Source organism: Adiantum capillus-veneris, chromosome 16, assembly GCF_014529385.1.
Source record: "Adiantum capillus-veneris isolate H3 chromosome 16, ASM1452938v2, whole genome shotgun sequence".
NCBI classification, from domain to species: domain Eukaryota; kingdom Viridiplantae; phylum Streptophyta; class Polypodiopsida; order Polypodiales; family Pteridaceae; genus Adiantum; species Adiantum capillus-veneris.
Genome location: NC_140946.1, coordinates 144,062,163 through 144,078,809, shown reverse-complemented (window position 1 = coordinate 144,078,809; position 16,647 = coordinate 144,062,163). Strand labels below are relative to the sequence as shown.

At 43.7% G+C, this 16,647-nt stretch overlaps 1 protein-coding gene across 1 annotated transcript in view; it reads left to right on the top strand.

The window, feature by feature from the left end:
• LOC147439995 (GTP-binding protein OBGC, chloroplastic-like) overlaps positions 1 to 9,052 on the top strand; it is a 28,840-nt gene extending 19,788 nt beyond the window's left edge. The window contains exons 3-8 of the mRNA XM_086485695.1: positions 7,240 to 7,534; positions 7,857 to 8,013; positions 8,091 to 8,199; positions 8,280 to 8,350; positions 8,450 to 8,527; positions 8,678 to 9,052. Of these exons, the coding sequence (XP_086341821.1) occupies positions 7,240 to 7,534; positions 7,857 to 8,013; positions 8,091 to 8,199; positions 8,280 to 8,350; positions 8,450 to 8,527; positions 8,678 to 8,735 (768 nt within the window). The 3' untranslated portion in view covers positions 8,736 to 9,052. The remainder of the gene's footprint in view (positions 1 to 7,239; positions 7,535 to 7,856; positions 8,014 to 8,090; positions 8,200 to 8,279; positions 8,351 to 8,449; positions 8,528 to 8,677) is intronic.
• Positions 9,053 to 16,647: the final 7,595 nt, after the last annotated feature.

The window sequence follows — 16,647 nt, the reverse complement described above, 5'->3', positions numbered from 1 at the left end:
AAAGAATATTAACTCAGAGTTGAAGAATAGAATCTAGAGTCCATACTCTACACAAAAGCTTGGAGGAAAAAGATGATAGATCATAGATTATAAAGATGGCTTACAAGGCCAGCCAAGGCGCTACAAAAAGACATGTAGAGGCTAAGAGTGCTAAATAACAATTGTAAGAGTCAATAGGTGACATGTCAAGACTCAATCACTCATATGGTAGTGCAATACAAAAAGACGGAAAAGCCGGCGGCCACAAAGGAAACAAATATCAAAAACCAATGAGCAATGAGTCATGACTCATGCCTGAAGTTCACCTCTAGGTAGGGACAGAAGAGCATCCCCCCTCCCAATTTGCAGTGGAGTCCTGGACGTCGTGAATATCATCCCAATCCTCCTGCATAGGCTCATCCTCGTGCGTAGATCCTCCTGCCTCTCCAAGCACCTCTGCCTCTACCTCCATCTCCCACTGTAGAAAGGGATCTGTCACTTTGGATGCTGATTTACAAAGGATTCTTAAGTTTGCACTGACAAAAACAAGGTCATTTGCTTTCTCCACTCCAAGTCGGTTCCTCTTTCTAGATGCAATATGGCTATTTACACTCCACAATTGCTCTAAGCAAGAGGAGCTAACCGTTTGGCTGAGAATGCGGACGGTAAGTCGCTAAAGGTCGGGACCATCTGAACCATTTTCTTGCCACCACAAGACGGAGGAAATCTTGGTGCGATCAATTTGGGCATCGGCTGTCTCAAATGATCCTCGCATATCCCTGTAAAATACAAGCCGATCCTTCATCTTGCGTTGCATGTCACGTTCAGGGTGAAGCTTCTTCAAGATGGTGTTCCAATGTGTATTTACCTCCGAATCATGCTCCTGCCCTGCACCCTGGAACTTTGGGTCCAACACAAAAGCTGCACCATGAAGAGGTGAACTATAGGCATTCCACCTGTTATTGCAAAGCTCTTTGATTTCTTTGAGCCTATCTGGGTCCTGCTCATACTCTTCAAGGGCCTCGACCATGCGATCCATTGCTTCATAGACCTTGCCAATGCAAAGTTGCATACCATCCATCACTCTAAGCAAGTGGATCACTGGTTTCACCATTTTGTCAATACTCTTTAGGGACTCCCAGAACTCAGGATCCTCCACCTTCCTTGTACAAATGATCCCTGCGACTGTACTTGCATGGGTAGTCTGAGCAAACTCTGTACTAATGAAGAGCTGCCGCACTGCACTTTGACACTCTACAAAGCGGCTCACCATTAGATAGTTGTAGGCGAAGCTGGTCTCACAATACTTTAGAAGCACTTTGCCCCCCGACCGCTTCAAGAACTCGGCTCGAAGTATGTTGTGGTTGTTGATAAAAGCAACCACCTTGGACGTGGATGCAATGAGAGGCTCTATCCAAGGTAGTTTGCCGAAATCCTTCAAGGCAATGTGCCATGCAAAAAGACACCGTGATGTGAGGATAAGTGCCTTCCAAAATAGCTCCGACGGCCGTGTTTGATGCCTCCCCATCGGTGACCAGACCTATCACAAGGTCCGACGGAGGCCCACTCACCCGTAAGGACATCTGCTGATTTTCCTGTCTCCGTGGCGTCATGGGAGTGGGCAAAATACATCTCCCCTTTGGAATAGGCAACAATGCCATGGATGGACCTCCTCCTAGTGTCGCTCCATCCATCCACAATGAGGGTCACGCCATACTTCGTCCATTGCCTCTTCATGTTGAGGGTTGCCATCTCCACAACGGCCTTCTCTCTATCGAGTAGAGTAGTGCAGAGGGCCTCGGAAGAGGGTGGCATGTAGCATGCCCCATACTCTCTTATCCTCATGCACATGGTCTTGAAGTACTCCGACCTAGACATTGCACACAAAGGTATTAGTATTTACTATTTAATTGAGAATTGAGAATCGAGATGATTGATTGTATGAAAAATTGAAAATGATAGTAAGTCTTACCGAGCCTTTATGAAGGGGATGTGATCGTGATAGAAAAAGCGGGCAACACTTGCATCCACATCCTCCTTCCTTTTTGGATCCCAAGTGGTATGTAGGGTACGTTGGTGAGATTTGGGGTGGAGACCGAAGTAGTATTAGGCGTTGAAAATGCCGATCGAAATGATGTCGCCGTCGTCTCCGTCGTTGTCGCATTGCTATCACCACCAACCGTTGAAGAAGGTGTAGTAGAGGGAAAAACCAAGTTGTTGGGGTCAATTGCGGGACGTTTAGGCCTTGCCGCTTCTTTCTCTTCTTTGTTGGCTTTGATGGTGGCATCCTTGGCTTCAAATTCCTTCAACTGTTGCTCGTTCCTTGCATATTGCTACTTGTTGTCCCTCTAGCTTAAGGAGGTGAGCACGGACTTTGGTTGTACCGGATTGCCTTTCGAAGCCGCATAGTTTGCACTTCCATGCGCGTGCACCATCGGACTTTCCCAACACTCGGGAATGCACTTCATCCCACCATGATGCTTCATCCTTCTTCTTCTTGGCACCCAAGGGATCACGTTTACTTGATGCGGAAGTTTGCGCCATAAGTGATGAGACTCCAGAGAGGAAGGAATCTTGAGAGAGAGAGAGAGAGAGAGAGAGAGAGAGAGAGAGAGAGAGAGAGGGGATGATGGCGCGGTGGAGAGTGATGGAGAGGTGGAGTCTTGAATCTCAAGCTTGAGCCTTGAGGCCCAAGGGAGAGGGAGAGAGGTGATGAATGAGTGAATCATGACTCGAGAGTCTAGAGTTGAGAGAGATGGAGAGATGGAGAGGTGGAGCTTGAGGGAGAAGTGGAGCGGCAACTTGCAAGTGTCAAAAGCTTGAGCCTTGAGGCCCAAGGGAGGGAGAGAGAGCGCCTTGGGAGAGAGAGAGAGAGAGTGCCTTGCCCAATGCCTTGGCCCTTGACTCTTGAGAGAGGAAAGGTAAGTTGAGGGGCTTGCTTCACTGCCTTGAGACTTGAGGGCCTTGGCTTATTATATAGGGAAGATCTCCCCCCAAAACCCATGTAACTTGCAAGGCGTTCAAAAAACTCAACCGTCTGTTTTTTTTTAATTCTGTCCAACGGACAGATTTTTTTGAAAAAAAACGTTCTGCCAGGCCGCCCGTTCCGGCTGCCGTTCCGGTGACCATTCGGGCTGGCGTTCCGAATTGGCAGCGTTTCCGTTTCGAGTGCCCGACCCCTTCGGGAACGCATTCCAGGAACGTGAGGGGCCTGTTCCGCCTGTTCCCTGTTACTCAGAGGAAGGTCACGCAGGAGGAAGCTAGCAGCTCTAAGAGACCAAAAACTACATTGGCCAAGAGCAGTGCTCTCTTAAAGCAGCTAGAACGTGAGGTCAACACCGTGTCTATTGAAAAATCTCCAGTAGACCAGACTTCACTGGCCAAACAGACCAGTCTATAGTGAAGATTGCTGTTGGGACTAGCCAACAAATTGAGCAGAGTTCAGCAGCCACGAGTGCTGAAAAAGACCAGCCTGACAAGACCAGTGCTCAGCAGTTGGCAACCCACACTGATAAGGGAAAAGATCCGGTACCTGCTAGTCCACTAGGTAATTCTACTGTCCCTTTCAGTGAAATGGCTTTGGCCTTAACCAAAAAGGGCAGATTACAACAACTACAAACTCATCTTCTCAAAGGATGATTACTCCTGTACAAACCTATACCACACTACCATATATGGCTCCTGTTATAGTTTATGAGCCAGTTGCTTCTGACCCAGCAACGGTCAATGATGGTTGCTCAATGCTAATCGAGTCATCCTGGAATACGATTGTCCATGCCTTGGGACAAATGATGGATGCCTCAGTGTCCACTGATGAAGTGACCAAATTACAACTTGAACTTCATTAGTGGAAGCTGAGGCATCCATCATTTGTCCCAATACAGTGAGCAACAAGTCGTGAAGTTAAAACAGGATATAGGAGCACAGTCCTTGAGGCATAGTATTCTTGAAAATCATTCAGCCTGGACAATTCAGACGTTGGAAAGTAAGCTGTCAAAGATGGAGTTTGAGATGATGCAATTGAGTGAAGAAAAGGCTGAGGCTCAGAGAGCTGCTGACAGATTTAAAACTATGTTGAGAATGAAGAGAGTTGATTTTAATGCCCTGCTGACCAGCCACGTTGCATTAAAAGCCTCTTTGACAAAGAGATACATATACAATAATTTGGCTGATATTTTGGATCCAGCAGGCAATGCTATTTTCAACATAGATAATCTGAAGGCGCTCATAGAAACCATGCAGAGTGATTTGCAGGATAAGATTTTTGAGTATAACAGTGCTTTAGCAAATCAAGCTATTATGGAATATATTGATAAGCAGAATGACCTCAGGGAGGATTGTGAGAAAGAAGAAGAGAAGGATGAAGAGAGAGAGGAGGAACCAGCAGATAAACATGATGATGATGATGATTCTCCTCCATCTCCGCCTTCAAGATCTGGTGTTGGTGGATCATTGCACAGGAGGCAATCAGCCCAACACGGACCAGCCAGACTAGTATAAGGATCAACAGGCGGGAGATCAAGGGGCTGAGAATCAGCAAACAGGCAACACTGAAGACTCCCGAGTACACCAGTCATAGCACAGTACAGACGTGAAAGGGAAAGCTAAAGCAGTGACTGAAACTTTGAAAGGTGATGAGCAACATTCATTGGAGCTCATCACACTAAACAAGAGGCTAAGACATCAGCAAGCTCCGATAACCAGGATGTATCTGGAGAATGATGCTCTTCTTTCTGATTTGGAACGCTTTCAAAGACTATATGTCGGCGCCAGAGAAATGGTCCAACATTGGAAATCAGCTGTTTTCCATGATCAGGAGGTGTGCCAACTGCCTGAGCATCCTAGCAGAAGTCAGTTGCTAGAGAGAGTACCTGAATGGGCACTAACCTTTGATGATAAGCTGGTCAATGCACACTGGCAGCGGCAGTCTACTGTAGACTGTCATTTCCTAGCTATTGAATTAGAGCTCCTGCTTGGGAACATGCCTACATATAAATGTATGAAAGAGGTCAGAATCAATTGAAAGAAGTCCTACTGCAAATGCAAATTGCCAGAGGAGTCCTGGACCAGAGTGTACAAGCTATTCTTGAAGATCAGACTTCCAGCAGTAAGGGACCGCAAACTCGAATGACAGTAGGGGGAACAGGCCACTGCTCTTCGAAGATTGTTTCAGTTGGTTAGAGTCACCAGGAAGATGATACAGCAGGAGAACCAGACTGTTCTAAATTTTTTAGAATTTATACCTGATTCTCCAGTTCTCCTGTATGCCTTGCCTGCTAGAGAGACTGAGCTGCCCAGGTTTTTCCGGCTTTGTATCCTCAACATCCAAAACCAGTGAATCGGCTTACATACTATAACATCACTGATGATCTTCAAGATTGGTATGAGCGATCCATTGTAGAATGGAAAACCTAGCAATCGTTGATCAATGATGCTGATGGTTATATCGTCTTGTGGGTGACTACCATGGGTCTATACCTTGCACTTTTCTTCAAGGGTGAATCTGGGCTTATCCTGGATTCATCTAGGTATATCGTCGATCAATGATGCTCTCCAGTTAAATGATGTTTTGGAACTGAAAGGTGAAATGCAAAGGATCAAGCTCTGTATGGGACAATGGAAAATTCAGCTCAAAGGTCTCACCAAGATCACAAATCGGCTGTTGCAACTTATTGTGGAGTCCTCTAAGATTCCTGAAAAGGATATTACGGCTAAACCAGGTCTGGGACCACAGTACAGAGAAATGGTTGAGATACTCTTTGAAGCTAGGATTAAAACAAATCAGCCTTTTTCAGAAGGATGGATCCACACAGCCTCGGATTGTCATAAATTGGCCAGAACCCGTCTGACAAAGGGAAAATGCATGCTGTATGATCCCGACACCAAAACCTACCATTCTCTCACGCCTTATGAATTGGAGATGACCACAGAAAGGCGGGATCAGCTTGAGTAGGAGGCCATTTACAGACTTATCCAGAAGGACAATGCTGGCATTGGGACTTCTGAAACACCAACACAGACGAAGGGCAAGAGGAAGCAGGTTCAGTGGAAGGATATTGCGTAGTTCCATCTCAGAATCAGATGGTGGATTTTCCCAGTAAGGCGCTGGAATTTCTTTGGCTGGGCACCCTTGGAATCACAATTGTAGGGGTGTGAAGCACTAAACAAGCATGAAGTATGGCATAAAGCTAGCAATACCAGAAGAGCTAGCCCCTCCAGAGGAGTTTTATCATGAGGAACATCGGCCAACTCCCGAGGAACATCAGCCGACTCAGCAAACGGGCAAATGGGTTCCTCAACACCAAAGAAGAATCAAACGATGGATTTTTTTTTTTCCCCAGAAATTTTGGAGTTATACCAAAATTCAAGAAAGGAGGGAAGGATGTAGAAGGCGAAGACGGCTCTAGCGGGCGGAAACTGTCTCTCGGAAAGTCGAACAGTGGATTGGTCACACAGTAGTAATTACACGGCAGTTATTACAGTAACTTCTAGAGGCTATAAATAGAACCCATTACATTGTAATTGGGCTGCTTGTCTTTTGACTTCTTACTCTTGGTTCTCTTGGTTTTAGCCTCCTAAGCAGTTCCTGAGCTACAATCTCTTCGCCTGTAACTCCACTTTGTAATCATGTAGTCAATTGAGCTTCAGTCTGTTATACCTTGTACTAGTTATTCATAAACTATGAATCTGAATCTGAAACTGTAAACACTTTTCCAGTCATCTAGTCTGTTTCTCATTTCAGTATACTATTTCAGTTCAGTTAACTATTTCAGTCCAGTTTCCACCTATTTCAGTTTCACTGATTGAACTGACGACTTATCAGTAGCTGTAAATTCTAATACTGGAATCGGCTATTTGAAGAGATCAGCTACAATTTCAAGTAGCTATGAGGATGATGCAACTACGGCAAGCTCAAGCTCGGACCACAACTCCGGTGATGAGAGTGATATGAGCACTTAGGACTCTCTCTTTATGCTTTGAAGTTTGCACCCATGGGCCATGAGACTATGAAATGTTGCACTACTTTTTTGTACTACTGTTTGTCACTTGTATCTCTCGAGCCTCGACTCTCTACTTATGAAATGAAATCGAATGCAATCATGATCTTCTTTTTTTGAACATTGCCGTTTCCAATGTCCATGGCCAAATCTTTAATGTTCTAACTTGTAAGACTTAAGTCTGAGTTCTGGTCTTTACCTATATTCAATTTGAGTATCTTCTTTGTCATGATATGCGTATTATCTATGATTTTATATGCAGGTGCATATGATAGATGGCATGAGCCAACAGCCAGAGCAGGAATACGAGGCAGTAAGATTGGAGCTTCAGCTCTTCAACCCTTTGCTCTCTGAAAAGCCATACATTGTGGCATTCAATAAGATGGACATTCCTGAAGCGGCAGAAAGATGGCCGAATTTTCGTGACTATTTAAGGCAGAAAGGAATTGAACCCATCTGCATAAGTGCAGTAACAAAGGCGGGTGTAACTGATGTGGTGAACAAAGCATACTCCCTTCTACAATCGCTTCCAAGCTCCTCTTATGAAGACGACGCAGGTCAGAAGAATTGGGAATCCACAGTTCTGATCATGTATCTGAGAGCTGGTCTTTTGTTTTTTGAGTGACAAATATGTTAGCCTATTGTGGTACAGTATCACAAGGTATGGTGTCGCACCAAAAAACTGTGTATATTAGACTGTGGTCTCACACTGGATACTGCATATGAGACCATGGACTGGAAATATAACTAGTAATTACAGACACCTATGTACGTTTGTGTGCCTGTAGTTTCTGTACTGCATATTATGTACTCCTGGACAGTGTGAGGAAGCTTCTAATTTTAAATCTGCTCACTTATGGCCTTCACATGTTCTTGCAGATAAAGAGGGTTCTGGTGAGTTTGGAATTGCAGAGAAAATAAGAAGACAGCGCAGTGCACCAATCGAAGAGTTTGAGATCATCGAGGACAAAGCTTCCAAAACATGGCAAGTGCAGGGAGCTGGTCTTCAGCGGTTCACACAAATGACCAACTGGGAGTGAGTACTTTGAGGGCACATGACTATTTTGTTTAGTTCAATCCTTGCTGCTTTTCTAATAGCTTGCTGCTGCTCAGGTATTTTGAGGCTCTCACTCGGTTTCAGCACGTTCTTACTGCTAGTGGAGTAAACAAAGCTTTGAAGGAACGAGGGGTTGCGGAGGGGGATACAGTGATCGTTGGGCAGGTGCATTTGGTTACCTCATAAGTCCATAAATTTAAGTCTCCTGCTATTGCTTTTTCTTATTGTTTTCCTTGTGTTTTCAGATGGAATTTGTTTGGCATGATACAGAGGATATTATGGCCGCTGATTGGAAGAGGGGTTTCCGAGGTTCAAGGTTATGGCCTCACTGAACCCCCTTTTATATCATTAGCACCATGGTCTACAGGCTATTACTAAATAGGCATTGGTGGGAACATCTTTAGTCTTCTAAAAGGGATCCAGCAGAGAGCGAGTTGGACTTTGTGGAGCATGGAGAATTAGATGTTATTTCCTCTGTGGAACCTGGGACCAGGTATTGGTTGCACTGGAAGGTGTGTTTTATGCAAGCATCCTATGAAGGCTTCTTCACTCTTCAGCCAGTGTGTTGTGCCTCGATTTCAAGTGGGTCTTGAACAACACAATTCAGGCTCTGTGATGATAACCACGTGTGAATTGTTAGCAGAATTGGTGGTATAAACTCCAGTACAGAGGGTCACAACCAGATGGAGTTGGAGAGTTAGAGAATTGTGATGGTCTACATACACTTCCTCGTGCAAATTACGATTCAAAAAGTCTTGTCTTTTTTCCCAATTGAGGGTTGAAAGTGGATGAACATGGGCATTATGGCCCATTCAGAATTAGATGAAGCAGACAGCTTTTAGCCCTAGCCTGCTCGGGAAAAGTAAGCAGTGTTCGCTCTTATCGCAGATAAATTCTGCTTGTATAATTGTGAAAAGCTGGAGAAGCTTTTGTCAACATGTATCCTGTATGTAAATTTTTAAATGATGGAAGCTTGGGCCAATTTCTTCCCCATTCTAATCATGAATCCTGTTTTATATTTGGGTCTGTCTTCTATGGTACACAATGACATCAATCTTAGGTATGTTAGAAAGGTACTGCAGTTGTTTTTGGCTTACATGAGGCCTTGGAAAAGCATGAAACTGTTGGGAGCGTTTGTGGACTGTTGGATAAAGCTTGTCGATTAGTGCCACGTGGCAAGTTTATGATGGCTTATTTTGTTTCTTTTAATTTCTTGTAAGAGGGGCACACTGGACACTTGTTGTTTGTGGGTGTAATTGAAACTTCTGTTAGATGTTATTTATGTGAGCCGGAGACTTGTAAAGGGTGTCCTCAGATCATGATTGCATTACGCGAGTAAAGATGACACAAAAAATAATAACTCTTGAAAGATAATCCATGGCCATGGGAGCAAAACAAAAAGGACCACCACCTCCAAGGGCCATGTTGCTACCGACAAATGGCAAGGACCAAAATTGACTCTTGAATCGACTTCAGATGTAAACAAAGAGAGACTTAAGTTTTCATACCGCTCTCAAACCGGGGTTGTTATTTGGGCTTGAGCTTTGACTGCAAAAATCAGCTTGAGTAAATGCAAGGCCATAATCTCCCACTTAGGATGTTTCCTTCATTATCAAACTCAGGCTCTTTAGGCCTAGAAAGAAGTGGTGGTCGTTGCAGTAGAGGCACTAGCTGAACCTTGATGCACGTACGTCTTAGGTGCCTGTGCCGATGCTCTACCGCTACGACAAATGGTGGATGTTGAAGCTCCTCTTAACCTGTAGTTGTCGAAGCTTGCACAACGAGCGTCTTGTGAGATTACGATGATCGGTCTCCTCAAGTTCCATGTAGGTCGCAAAAGATCTGCTCCTCCTTTGGCTCATGATCTTTGTTGAGTTTGACTGAGAGCCTATATTCATCCACATTGACGTGATTTGCATCTATGACAACGTAAACAGCCATGGACATCTCATGCATAGAGGACATCTCATCTCATGCTCATTGGATGGATTTGAATGCCTTTTCTGAAATGTTAGATTTGGGGGCGTTTGCATCATTATTTGGACATACAATTTAAGCAAGTTGATGGAGGTTTTCGTTTGTGTAAAAGAAAGTACATTGACATGGCTTATGGAGACAAGTTTGAAGCTTCGTCTTCTTGATGCCAAAGACTACTTTGATCTCGATCTCCATCAATAGGATGTTGGTTCTCTCATTTATGTAGACATTACAAGGCCAAACGCTTAGTAAGTAGTCTCGTAGGTGAGCAAATGTTTGCATAGCCCAAGGTCTACACATTGGAAGATAGTTAAGTAGATCTTTGCTACTTGAGTGGTACCATACATCTTTATATTGTTTCATCCCAAGGGACATCATTGCCGCCGTTTGCTTGGTAGCTCATGCAGACCTTGGTTGAGCAAGAAGCATCCTACCAAGGCCATTTCTACTTGTCACGCTGAATGCAGGGTAGCTTTCACAACTACTATTGCATGCGTATGGCTCATATGCATTTTGATTGACTTGGGCATTGGACAACAATATGCGACTACAATCTTCACTGATAGATTTCTTTGTTGGTTGTAAGGAATTGAATATTCCAATTCAGTACAAAGCATATCAAGGTGCATTATTATTACGACAGGGAGAGACTCTCTGCATGAGAGGCAGCTTGGCTTATATGCCTACAAAGGACAACTCTGTTGATCTTGACACTTCCTGATACATGAGTGCATGTTCATGGCATCACTCCCATGGGATACTTGTTACCATATAATAGTAATGATTTGTGTGAACACATTTAGGGCCTAGGAACACTTTTTCCCCTTGCTATAACATTTTTTTCCTAGCTTGCTTGTGCAAGTCTTCTCTTTTCATTAGTACACTCAATAATATTGCTTCGTGTGTTGTGTGCTCTTGAGCTTGTCCTATCTTTGTAGATGCACTTCCAACATGATGCATATTGATGCATGTGTTTGTGCTAGTGTAGAAATGTATCCACATCATATACACACACATATGTGTACAAAACAAAGGCTAATATGGATGTGTACGCATAAACCTATTATGACCTTACATATACACACTTACACACATGTTGTATATGCCTAAGTAAGAATGCATGAAAAAACTATTAAAATGATCAAAATAGAATATTATTTATGAATAAAAATAATGGTTGAACTTAAAATTATATTTATCATGTAGAATTGAGGGCAATTTTAGATGGTTGAATTCTTGACATAATAGATTCATCTTGACTCGATCAAAAGGACGCCAAGGTGAGATCATTTGCTATCAAATATTGGAGTAAGAAAGGTGCAGAGAGGGAAAAAGGACATTGGCTTTTTTCCATTCAATAATATTTGATCATCAAGAATGGGTAATGAAAAAGGACGTGGGCTTTTTTTCCATTTAATGAAATTTGATCATCGAATGGGTAATAAGCAAGGTACAAAGAGGTTGGTCGACCAAAATGGTAAAATCAATGGAGAACTTCATGTAAAAATTTCATTAGTGAATCAATTAATAGGGCTAGACATGAAAAGTAAGCTTGTCATTTAAAATATTAGTGCATTGATATCCTAGAAAGACCAACCTTGAGTTTCAACGTTAGACACAATGGAAGTTTCAAGGCCATCCACTGCCGTCTCATGGATCATGCGTCGCACGATTGCCAAATTTTTTTCGTGGGGCTCCTCAAGGATCCAAAGATAAAAAATTGGTGATTGTGTCGTCCTTGACCATCAAGATGGATTGTGATGCAAAAGTTCTCTTTCCTTTCCCTTGCAAAGTTTCATGACCATCCATTGCGGTCTTGTCTGTCATACGCGGCACAATCGTCAATTTTTTGCCTATGGGCTCGCCAAAGACCCAATGGAAAAATAAATTGACAATTATGACGTCTTTGACCGTTTACGATGGTCATGAAACTTTGCAGGAGTGGGGATTAGTCCACTACCCTTACCCCTGCAAAGTTTCATGAACATCCATTGCCGTCTCATTGATCAAGGACGACACAATCGTCATTTTTTGCCGTTGGGCTTACCAAGGACCCAACAGCCAAAAATTGGCAATTGTGTCGTCTTGACCATCGAAATGGATTGCAATGGCCATGAAACTTTGTAGAGACGGGGAGGTGTGTGCTTTTATTGCCGAAACAGATTGCGATGGCCATGAAACTTTGTAAGGGCAAGGATTAGTGTACTTTTCTCATTCCTGCAAAATTCCAAGGTCATCCATTGCCATCTCATCGGGGTCAAGGGTGGCATAATTGTTTTTTTTTAACCATTGGGCCAACGGCAAAAGATTGGGAATTGTGCCGTCCTTGACCATCGAGACTTATTGCAATGGCCATGAAACTTTGTAGAGGTAGAGAAGAGTGTGCTTTTCCCACGCCTGCAATGTTTCATGGCTATTCATTGCCGTCTCATCAGTCATGCACGGCACAGTCGCCAATTTTTTGCCTTTGGGGTCGCCAAGGGTCCAACAACCAAAAAATTGGCAATTGTGACGTCCTTGACCATCGAAACGGATTGCGATGGTTATGAAAATTTGCAGGGATGAGGATTAGTACACTTTCCTTGCCCTTGCAAAGTTTCATGTCCATCGATTTCCGTCTCATTGGTCAAGGACTGCACAATCACCAATTTCTAAACGTTGGGCTTGCCAAGGGTCCCAACAATAACAAAATGGCGATTGTGCCGCACTTGACCATCAAGAAGGATTGCCATGTTCATGAAACTTTGCAAAGACAGGGAGGATTGTTCTTTCTCCACCCCTACAAAAGTTTCAAGGCCATCCATTGCCGTCTTGTCGAATCATGTGTGGCACAATAGTTAATTTTTTGCCTTTGGGCCTCCCAACGGCAAAAAAATTGGCATTTGTGACGCCCCTAACCGTCTACACGAATTGTGATGGTAGGAAAAAGTATGCTTTCCCTACCCTTGCAAAATTTCATCGCCATCCGTTTCTATCTCATCGGTCATGCACGTCACAATTGCAAATGTTTCACCTTTGGGCTTGTTAAGGGCCTAACAACAAGAAAATTGGCAATTGTGTCGTCCTTGACCATTGAGACGGATTACGATGGCCATGAAACTTTATGGGAGTATGGATTAGTGTACTTTTTTTCGCCCTTGCATGGCCATCGCAATAGGTCTCAATGGTCAAGGGCAACACAATTGTTAATTTTTTGTTGTTGGACTCGCCAAAGATCCAACGACAAAAAATTGGTGAGATTGTGTCGTCCTTGACCGTCAAGACAGATTTGGATGGCCATGAAAATTTACAGGGACAGGTAGGAATGCGCTTCTCCCATCCTACCAAAGTTTCATGACTATCTGTTGTTGTCTCATGGGTCATGCATGACACAATCACCAATTTTTACAATAAATTAACAATTGTGAAGTCCTTGACAATCGAAATGGATTGGGAGTCCATGAAACTGTGCAAGGGTGGACATTAGTGTGCTTTTTTTTTCCTTGCAAAGTTTCAAGGCCAACGGTTATAGCCTCTTCGATCAAGAGTGGCACAATCTCCAAAAAAAAATTGTTAGACGCCAAGGGTACAATGACAAAAAATTGATGATTGTGTCGCCCTTGACCATCAAGACGGATTGCGATTTGTAGGGGTAGATATTAGTGTGCTTTCTTTACCTTTGCAAAGTTTCATAGCCATCCGTTGTCGTCTCATTGGTCAAGGACCGTAAAATTGCCTATTTTTTTCGTTGGGCTCGACGATAAAAAAATTGGTGATTGTGCCGCATCGAGACGGATTTCGATGGCCATGAAACTTTGCACGGGTAGGAGGAATGTGCTTTCCTTGCTCTTGCAAAGTTTCAAGGCCATAAATTGTCGTCTCATCAAACATGCACAACACAATTGCCAATTTTTTGCCTTTGGCTCGCCAAGGACCCAGTGGTAAAAAATTTGGCAATTGTTACATCTGTGATCGTTGAATGGATTTATATGGCTATGAAACTTTGTAGGAGTGGCTATTAGTATGCGTCCCCCAACTCTATAAAGAGTCATGGACATCCGTTGTCGTCTCATCACTCAAGGAAGACACAATAGCCATTTTTTTGTCGTTGGGCTTGCCAAGGGTCCAATGGCAAAAAAAGGCGATTGTGCCCTCCTTGCATCGAGACGGATTGCGATGGTCATGAAACTTTGCACAGGCAGGAAGGAATGTGCTTTACCTATTCCTGGAAAGTTTCAAAGCCATACATTGCCGTCTCGTCAATCATGCGCAACACAATTGCCAATGTTTTGTTGTTGGGCTTGCCTAGGGTCCAACAGCAAAAAAGTGGTGATCGTGTCACCCTTGACCATCAAAACGGATTGCGATGGTCATGAAACTTTGCAAGAGTAGAGATTGGTGTGCTTTCCCTACCCTTGCAAAGTTTTAGGGCCACCTATTGCCATCTCATTGCTCAAGGATGGCACAATTGCCAATTTTTTGTCATTGGACTCGCCAAGGAATTAGCAAGTGTGCCACCCTTGACCATCAAGACGAATTGCAATGGCCATGAAACTTTGCAACAATGGAGAGGAGTTTGATTTTCCTACCCCTATAAATTTTCAAGGCCATATGTTGTTGTCTCGTCGATCATGCGCGGTACAATTGCTAATTTTTTTTGCCTTTGGGCTCGCCATGGACCCAACGGCAAAAAATTTGGAAATCGTGTTATCTTTGACCGTCGAGACTGATTTTGATGGTCATGAAACTTTGCAAGGGTAGGGATTAGCATACGTCCCCCTCTCTTGCAAAGTTTCATGGCCATTCATTGCCGTCTCATCACTCAAGGGTGTCACTATCACCAATTTTTTGTTGTTGGGCTCACCAAGGACTCAATGGTAAAAAAAATTAGCGATTGTGCCACCCTTGATTATCATATTTTTTGACCGTCGCCATCGATTTTGATTTCATGAAACTTTGCAAGGGTAGGGATTAGTGTACGTCCCCCGCTCTTGCAAAGTTTCATGGCCATTCATTGCCTCTCATCGCTCAAGGGTGCCACAATCACCAATTTTTTGTTGTTGGGCTCGCCAAAGATTCAATGGTAAAAAAATTGGCGATTGCGCCACCCTTGATTGTTATGAACCTTGGTTAAATTTATCACACTTCTCATAATTTTTTGCCTTTGCCACAACATCTAAATAATCAACACAAACTACACCCTTCACTTAAAACTTCAACACATCTTGTAGGCCCTCAATAAACTTCATCTTTAATGATGGGGGTAGTGTGAAGCAGGGAGAGGGATTGCGTAGGCAACACAAAAAGGAAGGAGGGGGGTTGTAGCAGCATGAGCGGGGGGGCGGGGGTGTTGAGAGGGGGAGAGGAACAACATGAGGGGGAAGGTTAGCGATGGTGGGGTAGAGAGAGGGAGTAGCAGCCAACCCAACTTTTAAATCCATGGCATCTATAATGTGCGGCAACTCATAGGCTCATTGTATTCTGAACGAGGCATGCTTGTATGGGTTCGATAAAATAAATGCTTTGTCATCCAACAAAGGATAGGTTTCATCAATGAATTGCACAATGATGGAGGACTCACATATGGGGTTGTAATTGTGGATGAGCACATACACCTTCTTATGCACAGGGTTGAAGTCCAAGAGCAATGTGCTCTTGTTTTCAAAGTTCTACTCTTTGTATTAATACTTGGTAGTCTTCTCCTTGAGGGCAATGAGTCCCCACACTCCAAATAGGCTAAACCATGTGATCAGTAACTTCATGCAACATTTCATAGCTAATTTTTGTCGGTCCAACACCCTGGCATTGAAATTTTTCCAATTTCCTTGCATTTCAGTGTATTTTTTCACCCACTATATGCCTGGCAAGAAGTTGCATGCAACCTTGGAACCTTGGGGCCCGGGGGGTTGAAACTCCCCTTCTCCCCTTTAAGTGCCACAAGGTGCAAACAATGGGATCGATGGCCCATAATCAAATCAAAGTTGTCGCTGTATTTTGGACATCGATGTGTAAAAACTAACCTTGATATCTCCAGATTAGTGCAGGAAAAAATAATGCCAAGATGTGGCCTTAATCTCAAGATGCCCCATCCCCTCACAATCATGATTTGAACCCTCGCCAATAGGGTGAGAGCCCAATACACCAATTGTTACAGTTTAAACCTACTTCCATCCTATGCCTATGTGAACAACCCCTTATGGTGCTACTCTCACACACTCCAATGGGAAACATGCCGACACCTAGCACCTCAATTCATTGGGCCCCACTCTCACCTTCAGTGATGCCTGCACTGACTGTGGCTCCCGACATCAAAACCATGTCCACCACTCCTGCTTCTTCCATGCCCCCATTGCCACGCTAGCTGCTCAAAGCCCATTTTTGCGGGTGCTCGTCATCACCTCGTAACCCTTGAATAGTTTATGCTTAAGAACCTAAGGGTCTATTCCCACTATATTGTCCATCGCTACCTCGTCCAGTGCAAAGCAATAATGTATCTATTTTCCAGCATCAACAGACACTCTACCTCTGTACTGAAGGGCAAACATATGTATGTAAATTTCATGAAATATCTTGACATTGTGAGGAGTACTCTTACCCCAATGAACTTGAATGTCATAGTAGAGATGTGTGAGATACACATGCATAAAGGCACTACAC